This window comes from Dermacentor silvarum, chromosome 4 (genome assembly GCF_013339745.2).
Source record: "Dermacentor silvarum isolate Dsil-2018 chromosome 4, BIME_Dsil_1.4, whole genome shotgun sequence".
NCBI lineage: Eukaryota > Metazoa > Arthropoda > Arachnida > Ixodida > Ixodidae > Dermacentor > Dermacentor silvarum.
This window is the reverse complement of record NC_051157.2, coordinates 14975920-14996323: the sequence shown is the minus strand read 5'-3', so window position 1 is coordinate 14996323 and position 20404 is coordinate 14975920. Positions and strand designations below refer to the sequence as shown.

The following is a 20404-nucleotide window of genomic DNA, read 5'->3' as shown; positions in this document are numbered from 1 at the left end:
GTTTCTATGCAGGCTCCAATTCAACAGCTAGCAGACAAAATAGCTGGCTACTTTGTTCCCGGTGTGGTGCTGGTTTCGCTGCTGACATTGTTTTGTTGGGTCCTAATTGGATTTCACAATGTTGAGTACATCACACGATTCTTCAAGAGACAGGTGACAGTTGTTTTAGATTTGTACTTGCTTTATTGAATGACTTTTTATCATGACAGAACAATGCATGATTTTCTTTTTAGGTTATACAGTTAGCTGCTTGCAAGGCTCTATGAACACTGTCATAGTTAAAGGCATTTGTGTTTCACAGTAGTGATAAAATCGTGCTCTCTTGGGTAGTTCATTACCAAAGGTTCTACTTGAACACTGTTTTTGTAGCAGTGATAGTATTTAGGAAGTTAAACCTTGCTTTGCAAAGTGACGATCAATATTCAATGGTGTGTTGCTTCTCCTAGATTGCTTTCTAAATGGTTCTTCACATGGTTGTCAGCCACTCGAACCGATGCTGAATAGAGTTTTAGAATAGGGGCCCCAAAGAGTTTTGCGAGAGTTAGCGTTGGGGCATGCAGGAGTGAAGAGTTTTAGAATAGGGCTTTGCGTTTGCAAATGTCTTGTGCTTGCAACGCCACTACGGCGTCAAAGAAACACTATTATTAATATTAAAATAAACTATACCATTTTATGATAAGAAGGGTAATTTTGACTTTCATGATCTTGCGTTTAATTATAATTCAGAGGTTATTCTATTAGCAGCAAGCGATTTCTTGCGCTTAATTTTGAGTAACCAACTTTACGTGCCTAGCAGCCAAGCTAATCCATGTTAGGCCTATGAGCCATGAAATCAACAATCGAATTCGGAATCAGTAGGGTCTAATGAATCAACCTTCATCACACACTTTAGTTGAGAGAAAGCGATAACCGCAGTCACTTCTCCTAGCTTACGAACTTCACGCATTACCACGAATCGAGCCCAGTTTGGTGCTCAGTTAGGGCCGTCGCTTCGATGGGTGCCGCCATGTTTGTTGACGCAAAGCTTTTTGGGCAGCTTTTGGGGCTCTCGCTAAATCAGTGAAATAGCGTGCCCGACGCAAAACCCAAACGTAGTTTGCGTCACATGCGCAGTGGCTTCGACGCTATTTCTTTGGGGCCCCTATTTTAAAACTCTTGGGGCCCCTATTTTAAACTCTCTAATGTCTTTAAGCTCTAATATTATTAGTCATTTTTTAACTGATCTTAAAACATTGGTATAACTGTCGTAACAGTTATACCAATGTAAAGTTGGTTACTCAAAATTACTCATTGCTCCACGAGTATGTTTCAATAGCAGTGCAGTGATGGCAGGTGTAAAGAAGGAATGTTATTCTTATACAGTTAATGTCTTGCACTGTTGACGCAAATTCTCCTAACTTTTCTGCAGCGATATCACGACACAGACAGCGAGCTCATCTTCCAGTTTGCGTTCCAATGTGCCCTGACTGTGCTGTCCATCGCATGCCCTTGCTCGTTGGGTCTGGCGACACCCACTGCCGTCATGGTTGGCACAGGCGTTGGTGCATCCAACGGAATTCTAATCAAAGGAGGAGAGCCACTTGAAATTCTCCACAAGGCAAGCTGGATTGCACAGCTTTTACAGGGCTTACCTTGAACACACATGGCATGTCTCTAGTAGGGGTATTACTACTTTAAGGGAAGCTAGAAAGAGACATTAAGTCATGCTAGATTGGTAGATTGCAGATGTGGTATTGCTAAGAGTCTTATCCTCAGCAGAGTCATGGTGTGATGTCAGAAACAGAAAAAAATGCAAGACAGATGGCAGTGCCATGTTTGGTTTACTATGTCGACTCCCTGTGATGACGCAGACCTTGGTAGTGCCTGCTCAAAAGATTATATTGTATCAGAATTGTGGAATAATAATGTTTCTTAACTTGGTAACTTTTACAGACTTTGTGTCAGCACAACGTTTGCAGACAAATTCATGAAAAAGTCTCAGCGCAGACTATGCGATTGCATTGCAGTGGAACTTATCACATAATATGATAAGTACGGTAACACTGCTTGGTTGCAAAATTCAAGATGTGTAATTTCCGCCTTCATTTTTTTGGCTAGTAATCAATGTCTTATTGATGAAAAATTGAAGGTGGACCCTCAATAGAGTCACTATCTTCCACTCGAAACTGACTTAGTGTTACTGTGCATTATCTCTTTAAGGGGGGACACGGCTCTTTGGGACGAAAAAATCGCAAAAAAATCGACTTTTGGAAAATGAAATTTTTGAAATCTGCAGGTATTTTCCCCCAACTACACTAAGTTTCTTCACCCTTGAATCAATATCTTAGCCACAACATCACTTTATTTAGTCGATACCTGCAGAATTACAACCGAAGTTATCTCAAAAATGGTACTTTTTTCGCGAAGCGCAGTTGCCGTTTCACGCATCGTATCGCGGACATTTTGGTGTCATTTGAAAGGGTGATCTTTCGTCTTGAAATTCGCGCCAACTCCGGTACCATGCTGCCATTGGCTTTCTCAAAGTACCGCGCCGAAAAAAAGTCCCAGCGCGGCCCCTTATTGGCTGTTTAGCGCACGTGACCTGTGCTCGGCATACGATTGGCGGGATTCCTTTCTCGTCGTCTGCATGCGCTCATCCGCGCGGTCGGGTGTGCGCCATCTTGTCCGAGCGTCGAGTCATTGACAAGTGAATTGACACCGTGCTACGCGATGGCCCGTAAGAAATTCCATACGAAGAATACGTTCGGTGCAAAGAAGGTGCGACGTGCACTTATCAACAACTTCAAGTAGCGTAGCGCAACACATCCGGACGTCGAAGTCGTCGCGTCCCCCTCTGAACCCGCCTCTGCTGACACCGCCGATGTAGGCCTAGGCCTAACAAGCCCGTCGCCGTGCGAAGGTGTCGAAGGTCGCGTTCGTCACGATACGAAGTTTCTGAAGCCCGCAGAAGTGGAAGAGAGCAAAAAAAGAACCAAAGAAAAGCTTCAGCAGCTGTCGTCCACTCCCGCGACGGAAAGGAAGCGTTATCTCCTGACTGATAACACCGATGCCGCAGCTGAACCCGTTGAGCCGCTTGATGGGACCGTGTTTACTATAGTAAGTTTAGATGCGGTGAACATTCTGCTTGCGCGAATGAATTGCAACGAATGCAGTGGCGGGGATATGAAAATCATCAGAGGTGAGCACGAATATGGACTCTCTGTCAAGTTAATTCTTATGTGCGGGAACTGTGGTGATGTTACGTCGACGTGGAGCTCGCCGCGCATCCGCGGTGAACAGAAATCGAACCCGTTCGTTGTGAACGTTCTCGCTGCTCGAGCAATGCAAGCAACGGGAAACCGGCAAACAGCCCTCAATGATGTGTTTTCCACGATGAACATTAGCCGTCGCGGACTTCACACGAAGACATGGCAACGCTACGTCAAGGAAAAGCTGACTCCCGCCGCCGATCGTGCTGCCCGAAACGTGACAAGCGAGTGCGCGCGCTCGGTTCGCAAACTTTACGGTGAATTGTGCCTCAACAACCCCGGGAACATCACGGTGTCGTACGATGGGTCGTGGATGACCCGCGGACACACCTCTCACATCGGCGTCGGCGCCGTGATCGAACTGTTTACTGGTCTTTGTTTAGATTACGTTGTCTTGAGTAATTTTTGCGCGGGATGCGAGACGGGCCCAAATGAAAATGATCCTTCTTTCGGAAACTGGAAGAAGAGTCACCAGTGCCAGAAGAACACCGAGAAAAAATCGGGAGAAATGGAAGTGGAGGCCGCCCTCATTTTGTTCAAAAGGTCCCTCGAACGGCACAACCTCCGTTACACCACTATATTGAGTGACGGGGATAGCCGTACCTATCTTGCACTGCAAGAGGAAAAAGTTTACGGTTATTTGCAAATAAACAAGGAGGATTGCGTAAACCACGTCCAGAAACGGATGGGTACGGCGTTGCGCAATCTTGTTTCTAAAAACAAAGCTTCTGGCCTTCAGAGCCTCGGTGGAAAGGGTCGGCTCACAGCAGACCTAATTACGAGACTAAGCTCGTATTACGGATGGGCGCTAAAAACGCATAAAGGAGACGTAGATGCCATGCACAAGGCAGTGATGGCAACTTACTATCACATCACCTCCAATGACTTTGACTCAAACCACACATTTTGCCCAACAGGCCCCAATTCGTGGTGCCGTCAAAATGCCGCAGAGGCTAGGGGCGAGCCGGCCCCAAAACATCCCCGAAACCTGCCTCCTCATGTTTGCCAGGCCTTGCTGCCTATTTACGAGCGTTTGAGTGAAAAGAAGTTGCTTGAGAGGTGCCAGAGGGGAAAGACCCAAAACAGCAACGAGAGCCTCCACTCTGTTATCTGGTCTCTTGCACCAAAGGATCGCCATGCCTCCCTGTTCACCGTACAGGCAGCTGTGGCAGAAGCAGTGCTGAAGTTTAACGCAGGGAACGTCAAAGCGTCTGCATCTATAATGCAAGAGCTAAGCCTCAACCCCAGCTCATTTTGCAGTGATCGCATGGCTGAAAAAGATCGGCGGCGATTGAAAGCTTCAGCTCAAAAGCGTGCATCAGCTGAAAACATGCATCAGGCCCTCAAAAAACGTCACACGGGCAACAATTCCCAAAATGACTATGTGCCAGGGGGATACTAGCCAGTTACAGCTGGTAACTTGTAAACATTTTGCCATATTTCTGAATAAATCGAGCTGTTTTCGTTTTTCTTGATTTTCTCAGAACTAGCTTTTTACTCACCCTGCCCGTTCAGAGCAACGATATCTCAAGCTGTAGGACAGCTGCAGCTGTATTTTTTTTTGCTATACGCAGCTAAATGAATAAAGCTTGAAATGCTGCAAGCACATTCTTATTTTTCTATCTCTGCAATTTTTTATTCGCTTTCTTTTTTTTTAATTAGTAGCTGTGCTGTAAACACTGAACTTTCATAAGCTGTTAAATTGCTATTTGTTGTTGGATTGGAAAACTGCTTGCAGCAATGCAATCCTTATACATTCTGCTTTCCACACATGCAATAAATATAACTTTCTGGCCAGTATATTTTTATCTATTGTTTCACTAAATAATAATAATTAACATTTAATTATCTCATTAATTACTTCAGCCACAACAAAAGTAATTGCATTTTTAAAATCAGCACAAGAAAATACATAGATCTGTGCATTTAGGTTGAATTTGCTCAATAAATAAGAAACCTTCAGATGCCATGTCCCCCCTTAAATGACATAGGCTAGAAAAGGCAGAAACCAGTATAAAGTGATGGCTTTAGGAAGAAAATGGAACACTCTGGCATGTGTGAGACATTTGCTCTGAAAAAATCTGGTCTCACCCATAGGGAGTAACAAATATACTTGAACTGTTTATGTATTGTTGGTTGTTGAGCAATAAAACTCAGCTGCCATCTGAGCACTCGTGGCATCTGTTCTAAATATTTTTTGCTCGCATGTATTGTTCAATCAATCAAATCGCATGTATTTCTAATGCTGCTGCTATGTTGAACCATTTCAACTATTGCTGACTTGAAGTGAATTTGTGTCGAATCTGACATTTGCTGTATGTACAATTCTAGCACGCTTATGCTTGTATTTCATCATATACTATCAGTGCCTTGCATTTTCTGATTGGGTTTGACATTCTTTCTTTTTTATTTGGGTGGAGCTACATAGTGCGAAAATATTTACAGGTTGGTTGCGTAGTGTTCGACAAGACAGGCACTCTCACAAACGGCATGCCAGTGCTGACGCGCATGACCTTGCTGGTTGGAACCCGGGTCTGCTCTTTTGCCAAGCTACTGCTCCTGGCTGGAACAGCCGAGGCCAACAGTGAGCACCCCATAGGCACTGCCATTACTAAGTTTGTCAAAGAAGTAAGTGCTACTCAACTACTTTACCAAATAGTCTCAAGACTAGTCTGTTTAGAATTGCACTCAATTGGTGAGTTCACATAACAGTGGAGCTAGAACAGAGAGAACCGGGAGAGTTGTGCTGGAGGCTGCGTTACCATGTGGGGTCTCACACGTGCTCTTGGGACAAAGAAACGACAACACAGTAGTGCAACCAATCAAAAGGGCATTTATTGCACCTTTCATACACTAATGCACGCTAGCCAAATTACTACCCATAATACATTCAGTTTAGCGCGTGACAAATTGAGGAAGTCCGAATCACCACGACTGGATAGCGAGCGAATATGTTCGCCCCACGCTAGACACCAACGCCGAGTCGTTCACACGTACGGTCGCACGAATGGTGACGCGTTCGAACGATAAAAGTGTTCATTCATTCCGGTGTCCCGCTCTGAGGCCTCGTGAAACGGTCTCGCAGAGAGCGTGTCGGCGCACGCGCGGTACGTCCGCACTGCTTGCCGATTACCAGCCAAAGATTACCAACCCTGCTCCCTCATGCGCCGAGTAACCCCGCCGTTTGGTGGCGTTAGCAGCACAACACTCCCGCCATCTCTCGTAATATGCTGCAACCACACTAACTGCCGCTGCCGTAAAGCCATGTGGCGAAGCTGAATTACAGGAGATGGGAGCCATGCAGGGAAAACATCAGGGGACGAGTGAGAGTCTCGCATCCCCACAACCAGGATCTTAGGCGTTGAAGCACTGTCAGTTTGAAGGGGGCTGTTGTCTCCTAAAGGCTCCTGTCTGACTAAGCAGTTTCTTTTTCTTCAGAAATTTGATGTGAGGAAGTAACTAATATACCATGTAAGACAGTTAGATGCAAACTCAAAGACCACTTCGTAAGAACAATTTTTTTGCTATCATAAAATTGAGATTAGCATTCCAACATAGTAACGTATACAATAGAGGTACTTTGCACCATCATGTCTTCAGCAGTGCCCTTTGTTTTTGTGCACACATTCATGTATCTTTTTCTTCACTTCTTTCCACAGACTGCAGTTGAAATGCTTAGTGATATGCGATATTCTTTGGTTTAACATTGTGACACTGTTTCCTTTTATTTGTGCATATTACTATCGGTCTACTTCCACAAAGATAACATGTTAGTAATCTGTTGCATTGTTTATTTGGTTTCTCCATGTAAGCAATGCTATCAGCAGTGCTTCTGCCACCACCTTCAGGGCTGACATATGTTCACAAGAGGGGGCAAGAGGACAGCTGCGTCTGTAATTCAGTTCAGTAGTGCACCCAGGATCTCTGCCAGGAGGGGGGGGGGGGGTGCAAGCACTTTGCATAATATGCAATTTCCTTGCTTTAGCCAGAGGAATCCAACAGCAAATGAAATGCCCAATAACTGTAATAATATAATGACACCAAGGATGATGACGATGTTTATTTCCTTCAGCGTTTTACTCAAAGTAATTTAAGAGTAAATAAATAAATACAAGACAGTGATAGTGTTTTTGTTAATCAGGCAAATTCGATCTGAAGCCACCTCCTGAATTGTAATGACAATGAGAACAGAGCGGTGAAGGTACACGTTGCACTGGTGGGGCTGGACGCTTGGGGAGGAGGGAGGAGTTAACTCTGTCCCTCGGGGGGGGGGGGGGGGGGGGGGTTACAACACCCCCCCCCCGTCTTTGCGCCAATGATTCAGTTGGTAGGTTGTTGCAAATTTGGGGATCACACGTTTCCAGGTTCATTTGCTACCGATTATGCTGACTTTCCTCGCCTTTTCTTTCACTTCATTGTCCCTCTAATCCCGAACTTCAACTCACTGTCTCATTACAGCTAAACAACTTCAATCCTTTATACTTCCTTTTTGTCATTTTTGTTTCACTTTCATCACTGTTCATCTTTCATGATCACTCAATGGCTACTCTGAGCACGAGGTGGCTGTTTCAATTCCTGGTAGTGACGTGCATATTCCAATGATGGCAATGAACTTGTATTTATGGGTATAATAAAGAGCACCACTTGGTCAATATTAATCCGGAGCTCTCTGCTGCAGTGTCTTTCACACTCCCAGTGCTGCTTTAGTATGTCAAACCCTATCAGTCAGCCAATCAATCACTTTACCTGATTGCTAGCTGAGTTATTGTGTGTTGTTAGCGTCTGATGCTGAAGAATATTAAGATTTGTTGAATAACTTGGTCTCTATTGCCACAAACTGTAGAAGATTGTTTATGTTCAAGATGGGTGCACTAAATTGTCACCCCGCTTTATTTTTTTTTTCCCATGCAGACCCTAAAGATCAATTCCCTCGGAAAGTGTGCTGACTTTGGGGCTGTCCCTGGTTGCGGTCTGCGGTGCCGTGTGTCTGGTGTGGATGCTTTGCTGCGCAACATTGAGGATTTGGAGCACCTTGTCACTAACACCAAGCACCCTCGTAGCAGCTATGTGGCTTCTTCAGGAGATGTGATGATTGACCGGTGGATACTGCCAGCTCACATCCGGGGGGACACCTTGCTCAGTCCGCCCCAAAACCTCTTGGTAGATGTGCAAAACACTCAAGGTGTGTCACTATTTCAGGCCTTTCACTCACTAGCACAGTTACGGTGTCCAAAAATTCATCCACAGCCGCTCACTACAGCATTCGTCATGGCCATGCTATACCTGCCAGCTCTCTTGAATTTTTTTATTTTACAAATGTTGCTTCAAGTGTTACAAAAAATAAACTTGGTTCATGAAAAAGATTCTCTTGTCGATTTCTGACAATAGCATTCTAAGTCTTCTGATTGTGAAAGGACGCCAGAGGGGTACTTGCTTTGAGCAAGTTTATACAGACACATTCCTAAAGCAAGTGAAATTGGCAACAACGTTACTGAAAAAGTCATGATAACAATGTGTTGCTTGTCAGGCTCTGCTGTTTCAAGTTTTCTGCTGCTTATATGCTGTGGCTAAAGGTAAATCATCGTTCATATTGTGTGTACGTAGCCCATAAGGCATGTGCTCAAGTCAAGCCTTGCAAAATGTGTACTATCCCATCTAACTCCTCGGTCGCATCCGCTGGATTTTTGCACATTTTGAAGGTTGGTAGGTCTGCCAAGCTGTGGCCTTGTAATGTAAAATCTTGTCATTTGAGTACAGTCCTTGGGCAAAAGTGGTGCACTTTCACCTTTCACAGCATACAGCATTGGCAAAATTAAAGGCATTGTGCAATGGATACAGCAGAGCTGCTGTGGGCTCAAAAGAAGTGTGAAAAGCCCACTGTGCATCTTTAGCATTGTGCATTTTATGGAGGGGTTCTTGTGATTCAATATTATGGGCACAATATGTATGAAGCCATTGAAATGGAACGGGCCAGGATGAGTTGTGCTGTTTCTAACTTCAAAGAATACAGTGAAAGTTTATTAATGTTTGCTGCATCAAGTGAACTGCATTTTCTTCAGGCTGGTAATATCTTAATAAAATATTTCGGTAATGTACTGTAGAAATGTTCTGAAGTGTCACAACATAACTGAACCTGTTGGAGTGTGTATATTCTTTCTGCTTGGTATCATTTTTATGCAGGGTCAATGCATTTGATGTATTTCGTTTACTTCACCCACTAAAATTGAGGTTTTATCCTTCTCACCAATACCTGAGGTGACATTTCAGCACTGAATCTTGTTTGTTCATGTGGCTCATGGCAGGATAGTATAGTCCTGATATTATACTGCTCAGGCCTGTGATTGGGGAGTCATAAATGCAAGTGAACCTAATGGGCTCGGCTTCTGCAGAAAACTTGGCCCCCCGTGATGGCAGCAGTGTGGTTCTAATTGGAAACCGAGAATGGATGCATCGCAATGGCATTGTGGTTGACATTGAAGTGAGCCACCTCATGGAGCAGCACGAAGAGAAGGGCGAGACAGCGGTGCTCTGTGCCATTGATGGTAATTAGTTTCTTGACTGCATACCTTATCAGTCATTCTATCTTGTGCACACTGAATTTTGTTACACCAATAACAGTTGATGTGCCTTAAGGAGTGCAAATGTGAGCTGCACTATGCACAGTCGTAATCTTTGGGTTGTGGCGATCATGCAAAATGCATGCTACAATGATGTGCCTATTGCCATCTATTCCGAATTTTGTAAGCGTATGTGGTTTTTGCTGACGCTGGTTGCCTTGACATCATTGATGTGCTGTTGCTCCTGTACTTCACACTCTTCTACACGCTTTCTCCACTTTGTCTCTTACCTCTGTTCTCCACTTTTATTTTTACATTGGCTCTGTTTTTATCATATCTCCGCCCCTTCTTGAACACATGCTTGCCACTTTCACCATCTTTTCCAACATGCATAGCTGCTTTTCCTCTTTCACTGTTACCATCATTGCCTCTTCTTTTCCTCAGTTTGCTAACTCAGATGCACGAAAATGCACATTATTGACCCAGGAGAGGTTCACAAATTCTGCTTAGTATCAAAGAAACAAAACGCCTCATGGCATTGCTAAACTGCTTAGTACTAGAGGCAGCAAAATGTATACAATGAACTTCTCTGTCCGATGTTCCGTTTGACAGGAGTGCTAGTCTGCGTGCTGGCAGTTGCTGACACTGTCAAGCCTGAAGCAAACTTGACAGTTTACACATTAAAAAAAATGGGCCACGAAGTCATTCTCCTAACAGGAGACAACAAGCGCACCGCTGCTTCGATAGCTCGTCAGGTATGTGCAGCATTCCAGTTTCTTTGATCATTTTTGGTTGCGTTCTTGTAGTTCTGCTCCGTCCTTCTGCACTCAGAAAGATGGTTTTCTTACGGATCGCAGAGTCATGAAGTGATTCATCAACCATAATAACAAACCACCTGCACAAACAGCCGGGATCATGAGGTGTTAAGATTATGAAGACAGCTTGCAGTGCCTGGGTACCCACGTGCAGTAGTGAGGGGTTGTATGGAAAGGCATTATAAACGGAATTAAGCTCACCTCATGGTAAAAAAAAAAAAAAAAACACCTGGTTGTCTTTCTGAGTATGTACTAATAGTATTGTCTGTGGGCCTTACCTAAGAAGCAGCAGTGAAAGCAAAGTTCATCTGTTCTATCACTGGCCTTGCTTGTACCTCACAAATAGGTTGTCCTCCCCCTAAGGTAAGGAGGTTCATGACAGCACAGCACATGAGCAAAGGTTTAGGTAGGAATTTGGATAGCAAAAAGTAAGGAAGGGCATGAAGAACAGGAAGTTATTGACTGGCTATTGTGTATTGTCAAGTGTGCATTATTTTGCTTTTTTTTTTTTTTTCGGGTGACAGTTTCTCACCATAATATCACTGCTATCAAGTATTGTTCAGCGCAAGACTGTTTTTGAAAATTCTTTAACATTATTGTGCATTTTAATAACAAGAGGGTCTTGACTAATCAGATTACGCCCGCAACATGAATACCATTGTACATTCTTGGAATGTAGGCGAGCACGAGAGATTATTCTATAGTATGCGGTAAACACAAATAGCAATACACTTGACCCGTGAGCTCAGATTCGATGACCGACAACCGTGCTCGCTGCAATAATTGTTAGTTGAGTGTTGCTTGCTTGAGTTTTCACCATCACTACAATATGACATCTGAATGCACAACAGCATTTGCATGACAGGCACAGTCTGATTAAAGAAGACCCTTTCGCTGTAAAATCCACAACATCCAAAACTTTTTTAATATAATGGGCACCTACTGTACCTTGCGCCCAGCGGCACATGCTAACAGTGATAATCTTGCAAAAAAACAGTCACCAGCAAAAAGCAATATACTAATGTACACATGAAAATATTTCCTTTTAGGTGTCTCATTTCGTCACTCATAAATAGCCGTGTGCATACCTGCCAACCTTTCCAGTTTTATCATAAAATGCCTGATTTTTAGAGCTTTTTATGATTGGTGTAATGACACCATTATTTTATTGTTTTGCAGTAGGGTAAAACTTATTTCAAAAGAAAACAAATACAGTCACCCACTGATTGTTTGGAGGCTGATTTTTTTTTTTAGATCAGCTTGTTTATATAGACCTATCAGCAGCAGTGCCACACTCTTATAGAAGCAATGCAATAATGGCAACTGAAATTTCAGCCATCGTTCTGTGAACTTTGTTTTTTATGGCACAGATTATTCTTGCTGTGACTACAGAGAACAGCGCCTGTTCACAGCATTCGTTCCGAGCAGTCTGCAATTTTCTTAATACACAGTCAACACCTCCAGTATTCAAACAAATTTTATCATTTTTCATCACACTTTTTGTATTTTAGCCTTCGTCTGCATGTGTAATATAGCCGGGTGTGCATGCTTCTGCCGATAATTGGTGCCACATTGCTGTACTTCTCTGACACAGTTAAAAAGTACAAACTCTAGATCTGCATGAATGACAAATTTTTTCAGTACTGCCCGACACCTCGTTGTGCCTTGAAATTTTTAGATTCAATATAGAATTTTTATGATAATGCATGGCGAGGTTAACTTGAGTTTCACTTTGTTCTATCTAATAACGTTGTGAATCATACTGCATTACAACAAGATGCTTTGCTTTGGATATCGTTTGTGCAACTATGTTGATGCCTTGAATCATTTGCAGGTTGGCATCAAACATGTCTATGCAGAAGTGCTTCCGTCGCACAAGGTGATGATGATCCGAAGGCTTCAAGAGCAGGGGCGGCGTGTTGCCATGGTGGGAGATGGCATTAATGACTCTCCAGCCCTAGCTCAGGCTGACATTGGCATCGCTATCGCTAATGGTACCGACGTTGCTGTTGAGGCTGCTGACGTTGTTCTTGTTCGTGTGAGTAGTGACCATGTTCTAATGTCTTGCATGCTCTTAGACATTATTTAGCAGCATGTGCTTGCTAGATAGATGCATAGGGGGAATGATGTAAAGCTATTTGTAAATGTGCACATTTATATCTGCAGAGTATTTTAAATTGTTTAATGAGACGTTAAACTTGAATGAGGCAGCCACTATAATAGCTTAATTACACGTTGCTTACAAGATATGTAACCCTTAGTTATAATGATGCATCCTTGGTTCACTTTGTTGCATTCAGTACAGTAAAATTTTGTTACTACGAACACCACATTAACGAAATTTTCAGAGATCCCCTGTTCACTTCTTATAGTTTCAATGTAAAAATATTTCAGTACTATGAACTTCATAATCATTATTCAGTTTCCGTGTCATGTTGACAATGCATCAGTACTATGATCTGGGGATTCTTAGATTTCTGTGTATCCTTCATGGCAGCCAAAGCAGTAGGCTAGCAGACAAGGCGCTGAAAGCAGACGCCGCGGCACATGAATTCGGAAAATCTGAGATAGCGCCCGAGAAAAAAAAAGAATGCGTGCAAAAACTTCCTTTCTATTGCGGAGGCGTCGACGCATCAGGTTTTGTGAGCACATGCTCTGCCCAGACAAGTGTCGCCTAGCTAAGGAGGTGTGTCTCTTTCTTCTTTCACCCTTCTTTCTGTGCATGCCTCTTTCCCCTTTCTTTTGCACTTCTTTCTGCGGCCGTACTAGCTACGCGCGCGGAGAAATGTAACCTCCGCTCTTGCTGGGGATGCCACACGGTCGCACTTTGCAGGACAGCGTCGTTTACGCGTACTTTCGCTTTGGAATAGTTCAGGTGTCCGCCTCGAGCGAGACAATTGCAGTGTCCACGGCAAGGAATGTGAAAAACAAACAACAAGAAACATTGCGCTTTGGAGGCGACATGGAGCTTCCTTTTTGTTGGTAGTTTTCTCAGTCGTCAGCGTCTGTCTTGCGCGTCACTCTTATGATGTGATGCTTCGGTGGTGTGTGGCTGCAGAATCTATGGAAAATAGCAACAGCGCAGGCCGAGAGCCAATAGCGACATTTTTGTGGATAGCTCATGTGGTGATAACTTATGAACTGATGGGTTGATATGCAGTAATGGTTAATTTCGGGGCTTTCACTAGAATGACCGTTCAGAATACTGAACAATTTACCGTGGTCCCCTGAAGTTCATTATATCGAGATTTCACTATATATCATTTAAGTTGTGATTCAGGTTTCACAGGTTTGATATGTCATCATCCTGTTTCAGAATGACCTCCTTGATGTTGTCGGTGCCATAGCCCTCTCTAAGGCCACTGTGAGAAAGATACGGCTCAATTTTTTCTTTGCCACTGTCTACAACCTTGTTGGAATTCCGCTGGCAGCTGGTAAGTACCTTTCTAAGTCTCTCTCATGTTTTTGTGGTAGTTTTAGCTTATCGCTTTGAGTTGGCAACAAAAAAGAACTACTTTCCTAATGTCAAGTACATACACAGGCAGAGTGTCATTGTCCTGTGCTTGTATCAACACAGTTGACTTCCATTAATTTGACCGTGGCAAGGCCACAAAATAGTTCACAATCCTCCATCAGTTTGAATTAAGGAAAATGTGGGCGTACTTGAGTCTTTTGAACATGGCAGAAATAACAGGTGTTTGAAGTTATCTACCAATTAACAAAACTCAACTACTCTATCAGTTATTCATTGTGTTTGCCTTGCCAGTTCTTGCTTATGTGAAATTTGCTTACCTAGGTGAGTAGTCTCTATGAATGTGTCAATACCTATAGTAACCAGTTATTATGCAGAAAGATAGGGAATTACATTTTTCTCATAGCACTATATGTTCTTTACTTTGCACAGCACTTTGTGTGAATACTGTATGACTTCTGATATCTATGCCCTTCACAGAGCAAATCTGCATGAAAATGTAAGCACAAGTGGTTTCCACCACCAGTAACCTTACAAGAAAAAATGTGTGCTGTCCATGCTGCCGTGCCAATATTGTACTAGAAAAAGAATCTATCTTATCTCATCTTATCTTACTATATATATATATATATATATAGTAAAGATAAGATGCATCTGGCAAGTGTGTTTGGCACTAGTTGTGCCAATATTGTTGAAGATCATATGTGTGACTTGCTGTGCAGGTGTTTTCATGCCCTATGGTGTCGTCCTAAAGCCTTGGATGGGGGCTGCAGCCATGGCCATGTCAAGTGTCTCTGTAGTCTCATTTTCACTCATGCTCAAGCTGTAAGTTAATGCTGGCATTGCTTGGCTTTCCTTGCCATGGTCATTTTTAAAATAAACCATTGCATATGTGCTGTGCATGTGAGAAGTATCAGAATTCAGTCTAGCTTAAGGGACACCAATGGCAAAAGTGATGACAGAGTAGTGTTTCAACATGTCTATTGAAGTATGAATGTTTATTGAAGTACATAAAACTTTTGTCTTCACAACTGAAAGCATGGTTTTCACAAAAGTGTGCCCAGGTTCTGGTTGGGCTTGTAATTGTTCTTTTTTTTTTTTCTGATCATGAACAATTTACAGTCAATGCCCGATTTTCCGGACATCCAATTTTTCGGACATGCCCGATAATTCGGACGCCTTCGCAGCACCGCCACGTACCCCATAAAGTCAATATATAAAAACGTCTGAAATTTTGGACGCAAAAAACCTTTGTTGTCCGATTTTCTGGACTTTTTGCCATGACCGCAGGTCCGAAACGGCATTGATCGAAGCCACCACCATCGCCATTTTGGTTATCTTGCCTCCTCGAACCGGTGCTTTCGCACGCAGATCTGCTGGCAGCCATAGCCACCACTGTGGCAACGCTAGGTCTAGCTACTTGGACATCACTACCAAGCTTCTTTTTGTTCGGTGCCGTGTTTTTAATTGAAACAATTTGGCGCTGTTAGTAATGGCGCCCACTCCGCATTTGTAATCCTAGCCAGTGTCTTGGAAACTCTGAAAGCAGGACGCGCCGCATAATGCCAGTTCTCGAAAATGAACTTCGCCTCAATACAGCAGTGTTACGCAGTGAAGCATTGCCGAAGTATTGTGGTGAAGCATATCAAGAGTGGGAAGGGACAATTGTCACGGGACACGGTATGTATTCCTTATACCAGGTGCACCCGCCGCTTCCTAGCACAGTACGAGCTACGGTACACATAATAAGTGTACTGGCAGGCCTTCATAGCTATTCTGGACGTGCTTTGGCAATTCGAGCCCTTGGGAGCAGTAAAAGGCATGCATTCGTTTTTTCGGACATTACATTTTGGCGGCCCCTAGGGAGTCCGAAAAATCGGATGTTGACTGTATTTTCATTTTTTTCTAGTCAGTGTTTTAAGGTGCGGCTCTTTATTAAACTGAATCTTTTTTGAAGCTTTGTCTTGCCAGAAAGTCACTTTTGTTTATCTAGTGCATCGCACCTTTTTTTACCGAATGTAACTTCACCGAACTAATAGCTTGGTGCAGTCGTTTTTGGCTTTACTGGCAATATCAATGGGCTAAGACAGTGTCATTGTGGATGACTGCAGAGGTAGAAAGCTCTGATACCAATGGGTAAATTGCAAGGCAAATTGAAAAATCAAGAACTGTGAGCACCTCATTATGAATTTCAGCCAGGATAGTCTACATAAATGTGGGCTAATTGACTGAGCTGGGAAGAGTGCCGTGTACTCATAACAGGTTGTTACTCGTGCGGTTTCTCCTTAGGTTTAAGAAACCAACACGGGCCACCCTTGAAACTCAGCAGTACCTTTCGGAACTTCAGCGGCAGGGCAACTCTCGCAGTTCCAACTACGATGACCTGTCACTCCACTGTGGCCTGGATGACGTGCCTGCCATGACTGGTGCACAATTCAAGTCATCCATCCGTGGCTCGACCTTCACCATACTGTTCAGCAGTCTGAGAGACAAAGCTGAAAAGACTAAGCAAGGGCATCTGCTCGGTCAAGATGAAGAGAACGCAGACATGTGCTCCTAGATTGACCAGAACCCGCTTGCAGCCAATTGCTGCTTCAAGTTGCTTCTCCATGACTGCCTGTGTATGATGATGGTCGGATTGAAGCCTGGCCTATTGATTACAAGCTGGCACAACTTGACAACCGAGTACCTTGCAGCCAAACATGAAATGGGTGCATCATTGAGGGTACGTGTTTATTCTACTATCCTTAAGTTGGCACAGCTGGGCGGATCGAGTTCACTTCCTTTGCAAGTGTCACTGATGGCGTTTGCTGCTGTTCCTTTTGAGCTGCTGTTCACACATTCCTGGCCATCAGGCCGTTTATAGAGAATGGCTGCATTCTACAAGGCTGCTAATGCTGTGCAGCATGTGAGAGTGAGCACTGAAATTTTTGTGGAGACCTTCAGAGCCAAATTGACTGAGCTGTGGAATGTAGTGAGCCCGACTCTTGCTTCTGTGGCAGTCTGATGGCCTGATTTGTTCCAGAATTGTCATGGGACATTAAAATGTACAGATGTATGTAGCTTGTACTGCAGGAAGCATTTAAGGTGCCAGACCAACAGAACACTGTTTCCTAAAAGTAAATTCTGCGATGGTACGTTGCTTGGATAGCTAGCAGTGTACTGTTTAGACAATGAGTGATTGTATGAAGGATTTAGCTGGCATGATTACTTATGCATTTGGAACCATATCTTGAGATTATGGCAACCTGTCCTTGGAAGAGTCAAGACATCTTGTTTCTCTGCTCACTTGCAGTCCATGAATATTAGTCCTGACTGTTGAAGATGTGAAAAATGGCAGGTTTGTACTGGAAGCGGTGAGACGTGTTCTGCCCATGTGCCAAAGTGAGATTAGACTTATCAAGTACAGTCAACTCGCGATGATTCAAACCCTGTTTAATTATGTAGTTAATTCGAACACTGTGATTTGAAAGCATTTTGAAGCCACAAAGTTCGAACGAGAATTTTAGGTAAAAGTTCCCTGCAATGGCATCTTGAACAGGGCAAGTAAACCCTTGCAAAATCATCAAATAATGCTCTCATGATGACCTTGACTAAGTGTTACTCAGTGAAGCACAGCAGGAAAACCTGTAATATCACTCACAAGATAATTTGTGCTTTCCTGTTTCCCCCACTACCCTACCTTTAGACCTATGACATGAAGGCATCGTCTAAAGGCTAATGACTGCATTTCTTCATTAAAGCTGACTGTTGGCTTCACACTTTAGTTGTCGCAACCAGTGAGCACCAGCCAACTAAGAGCAAGAGCTATCTTTTAAGAGTAAAGTAGCTGAAAAGGCAAGTATTAAAGATGTACATAAAAGAGCACCGAAATATAAGCACCTGTGTTCCAGAGTTGGTGCCTCATGGAGGGCAAGAAATGCAAGTATGTGTGGCCTGGCACAACACAGGTGGTTTATTTGCTGTTGCATGAAAGAAACGAAGTATAAAAAGTTTACTTACGACCATGTTACAGTGCATCAAAAAAGGTGGCAGTTCTGGGAGAAGTGAAACAAAGCATTGGTATTATAAAAAAAGAAGCTGTCTAAAAAATCCCTGACAGAGTAGGTTCCTGAAGCACTTCCCCCCAATGTGCGAAGCATTTTGGAAATTTGTTAAATAATATTGCAGGGTCACTTCAATTAAAAACGTTTGGATTCCCATTTCAGAGCAACGACACCATAAGCAGCTCTTGAGAGGGCACTTATAAATTGGCAGTCATTAAAATGGTCCCGCATTTTCAGGCTGCTGTGTATCATGATGGGCACCACTGCAAATTGGTACCACAAGTCTGGTCACATGTTTACTGCTCTGATATCCTGAATTTGTTGCACAAAGACTTTATTTCTACACTGTGGAACCTCGCGGTGTCGTCAGTCAGTCTTGCACTTTGTGCATGTATCTGTTTACATAAATTAAAATTTGGTACTGAGGCCTAATTTGTTCAATGTGTCCTAATTCAAACAAATACAGTTAAAGCTGGATATACTGAAATTGATAAATCCCCGCAAAACTTCGTTATAAAGAGGATTTTGTTATATGCAGGTTCGGCACGAAAATTCGACAAAGAAACGCTTACCGTATTTACTCGATTTTAACGCGCCCTCGATTGTAACATGCACCCGTTTTCCGTGACCAAAAGAGAGACAAAAAATCCTTTACAGTACCGCGCACCTCATGCTTTATAATCACTCATCCTTGGAATGTCACACCAGGTACTGGATGCATGGACGCGTGTCGTTTCGCACAAGCGGGAGGCGTCAGAAACTGAAGAGCGAGAGACACTGATGGCGTCGTAGCGTCGTATAGTGTCACCTAGTGTCCGGTTAGTGAAGTGAAGTGCAGAGACTTGCGCAGGTAACCAAAGAGTGGCGCTGCCAGCACGTTGAAAAAAAAAAAACTTTTTTTTTTTCTTCGGCAACATCAACTTGAAAAGCAGAGTGCTGGCTTGGCAGGCTAGGCCAGCTGCAGCAAGCGGCGGGATCAGGTTTGAATGAACGGAGGGGGAAAGGTGACGCCCGCGGCGGCAAGATCGCCGGGTTGAGGGACGCAAGCCCGCCTCGCGCACGCACGCACACGTGCGCTCGCTCTCGCCTCCCAGTCGCTGTGAATTCGAGCGCGCCAAGCGCGACAGCGCCACTTCGCATTCCGTCGCGGTGGAGAAGGTGCTTCCGGTTGCTGCTCGCGCAAAAATGACAAAATTTGGGGCGAAATCTCTAGGTTGTCGGCTGGAAAAATTCATTATTTTGAGGGGGTCTCCCGCTGCCACTTCGTTACGTAGAGGTTTCAAATACATGTGCTTCTATCGAGTAATGTCAGGGAATAGAAAAATTTCGTTATATCCAGGAATTCGTTATATGAAGGTTCATTATAAGCAGGTTTAACTGTACCTGTGGTTTGTAGGAGTTTGAGTTAACGAGAGTTGACTGTAATTTGACTGATTTTGTATGCTATTAAGTCTGTGAGGCTGGAGGGGACATATGGTCTTCACATGACGCTGACTGCTCAACTGCCATGTCCCGAATATGAAATTGCTTCTATTTGTTTTGTTGAGTGGACCGCTATAACATTGTTTTGAAGTTACTGATTTACAACATAGTATTTTTTAAGCTATTTTTTATCGGGCAACCATATACATGCCTTGCTAACTTACAGTTCGTGCTTTTTGTGAGCTTGGAGATTGCTACCGCGTTACACTTATTGCACAAGATGAGCGCAAATGCTGGAAGCTAATGTTTCCAATATTTCTGTGTGTTGTTATGTGTTGTCACATTACGGTGTAGTTGTTGAGTGTGATTTATACTTTTTCATATGTGAAACTGGTGTCAGGTGAACTGTTCGCAGTGTTACCTTTAGAAACAGGTACCCGTGAAATCTGGCATCAACAGAAGAATTGCTTCGAGGTGTCAGAATGACTTGAATGTATATATATTTTTTTAATTTTGTGTATTTTTATAATCATAAATTATACCTTAGTGGCTGCTCTGTATTTGTAAGCTGTGTGTTGTAGCTGCTGTAATGCATAAGCCTTTTATGACATTATGTTGTCGCTGATTTTATTTTGCACTCTTATATTTGTCGATACTGATTCCATTATTGGATTGTGTTCAGTACTGTTCTTCACTGTCATTTGTAATCTGGCACTAACAACTGTTTGATGAAATTTAATATTTAAGCTCATAATTGACTGACCCGTTGGTATCATCATTGCACTAGCATTGCAGTATTGTACACTTTTTTTAACTGCTTGACATGTTTATAATTGTGTGTTGA

The 20404-nt window shown here is 43.3% G+C and overlaps 1 protein-coding gene across 3 annotated transcripts in view; it reads left to right on the top strand.

Annotated features, from left to right (window-relative positions):
* LOC119449496 (copper-transporting ATPase 1-like) overlaps positions 1–19046 on the top strand; it is a 39409-nt gene extending 20363 nt beyond the window's left edge. For all 3 annotated transcript variants that reach the window (XM_037712680.2, XM_037712678.2, XM_049665247.1), the window contains 10 exons: positions 13–153; positions 1409–1597; positions 5694–5876; positions 8160–8430; positions 9638–9790; positions 10418–10560; positions 12455–12658; positions 13937–14054; positions 14815–14917; positions 16382–19046. In XM_037712680.2, the coding sequence (XP_037568608.1) occupies positions 13–153; positions 1409–1597; positions 5694–5876; positions 8160–8430; positions 9638–9790; positions 10418–10560; positions 12455–12658; positions 13937–14054; positions 14815–14917; positions 16382–16652 (1776 nt within the window). In that variant the 3' untranslated portion in view covers positions 16653–19046. The remainder of the gene's footprint in view (positions 1–12; positions 154–1408; positions 1598–5693; positions 5877–8159; positions 8431–9637; positions 9791–10417; positions 10561–12454; positions 12659–13936; positions 14055–14814; positions 14918–16381) is intronic.
* The last annotated feature ends 1358 nt before the right edge of the window (positions 19047–20404 follow it).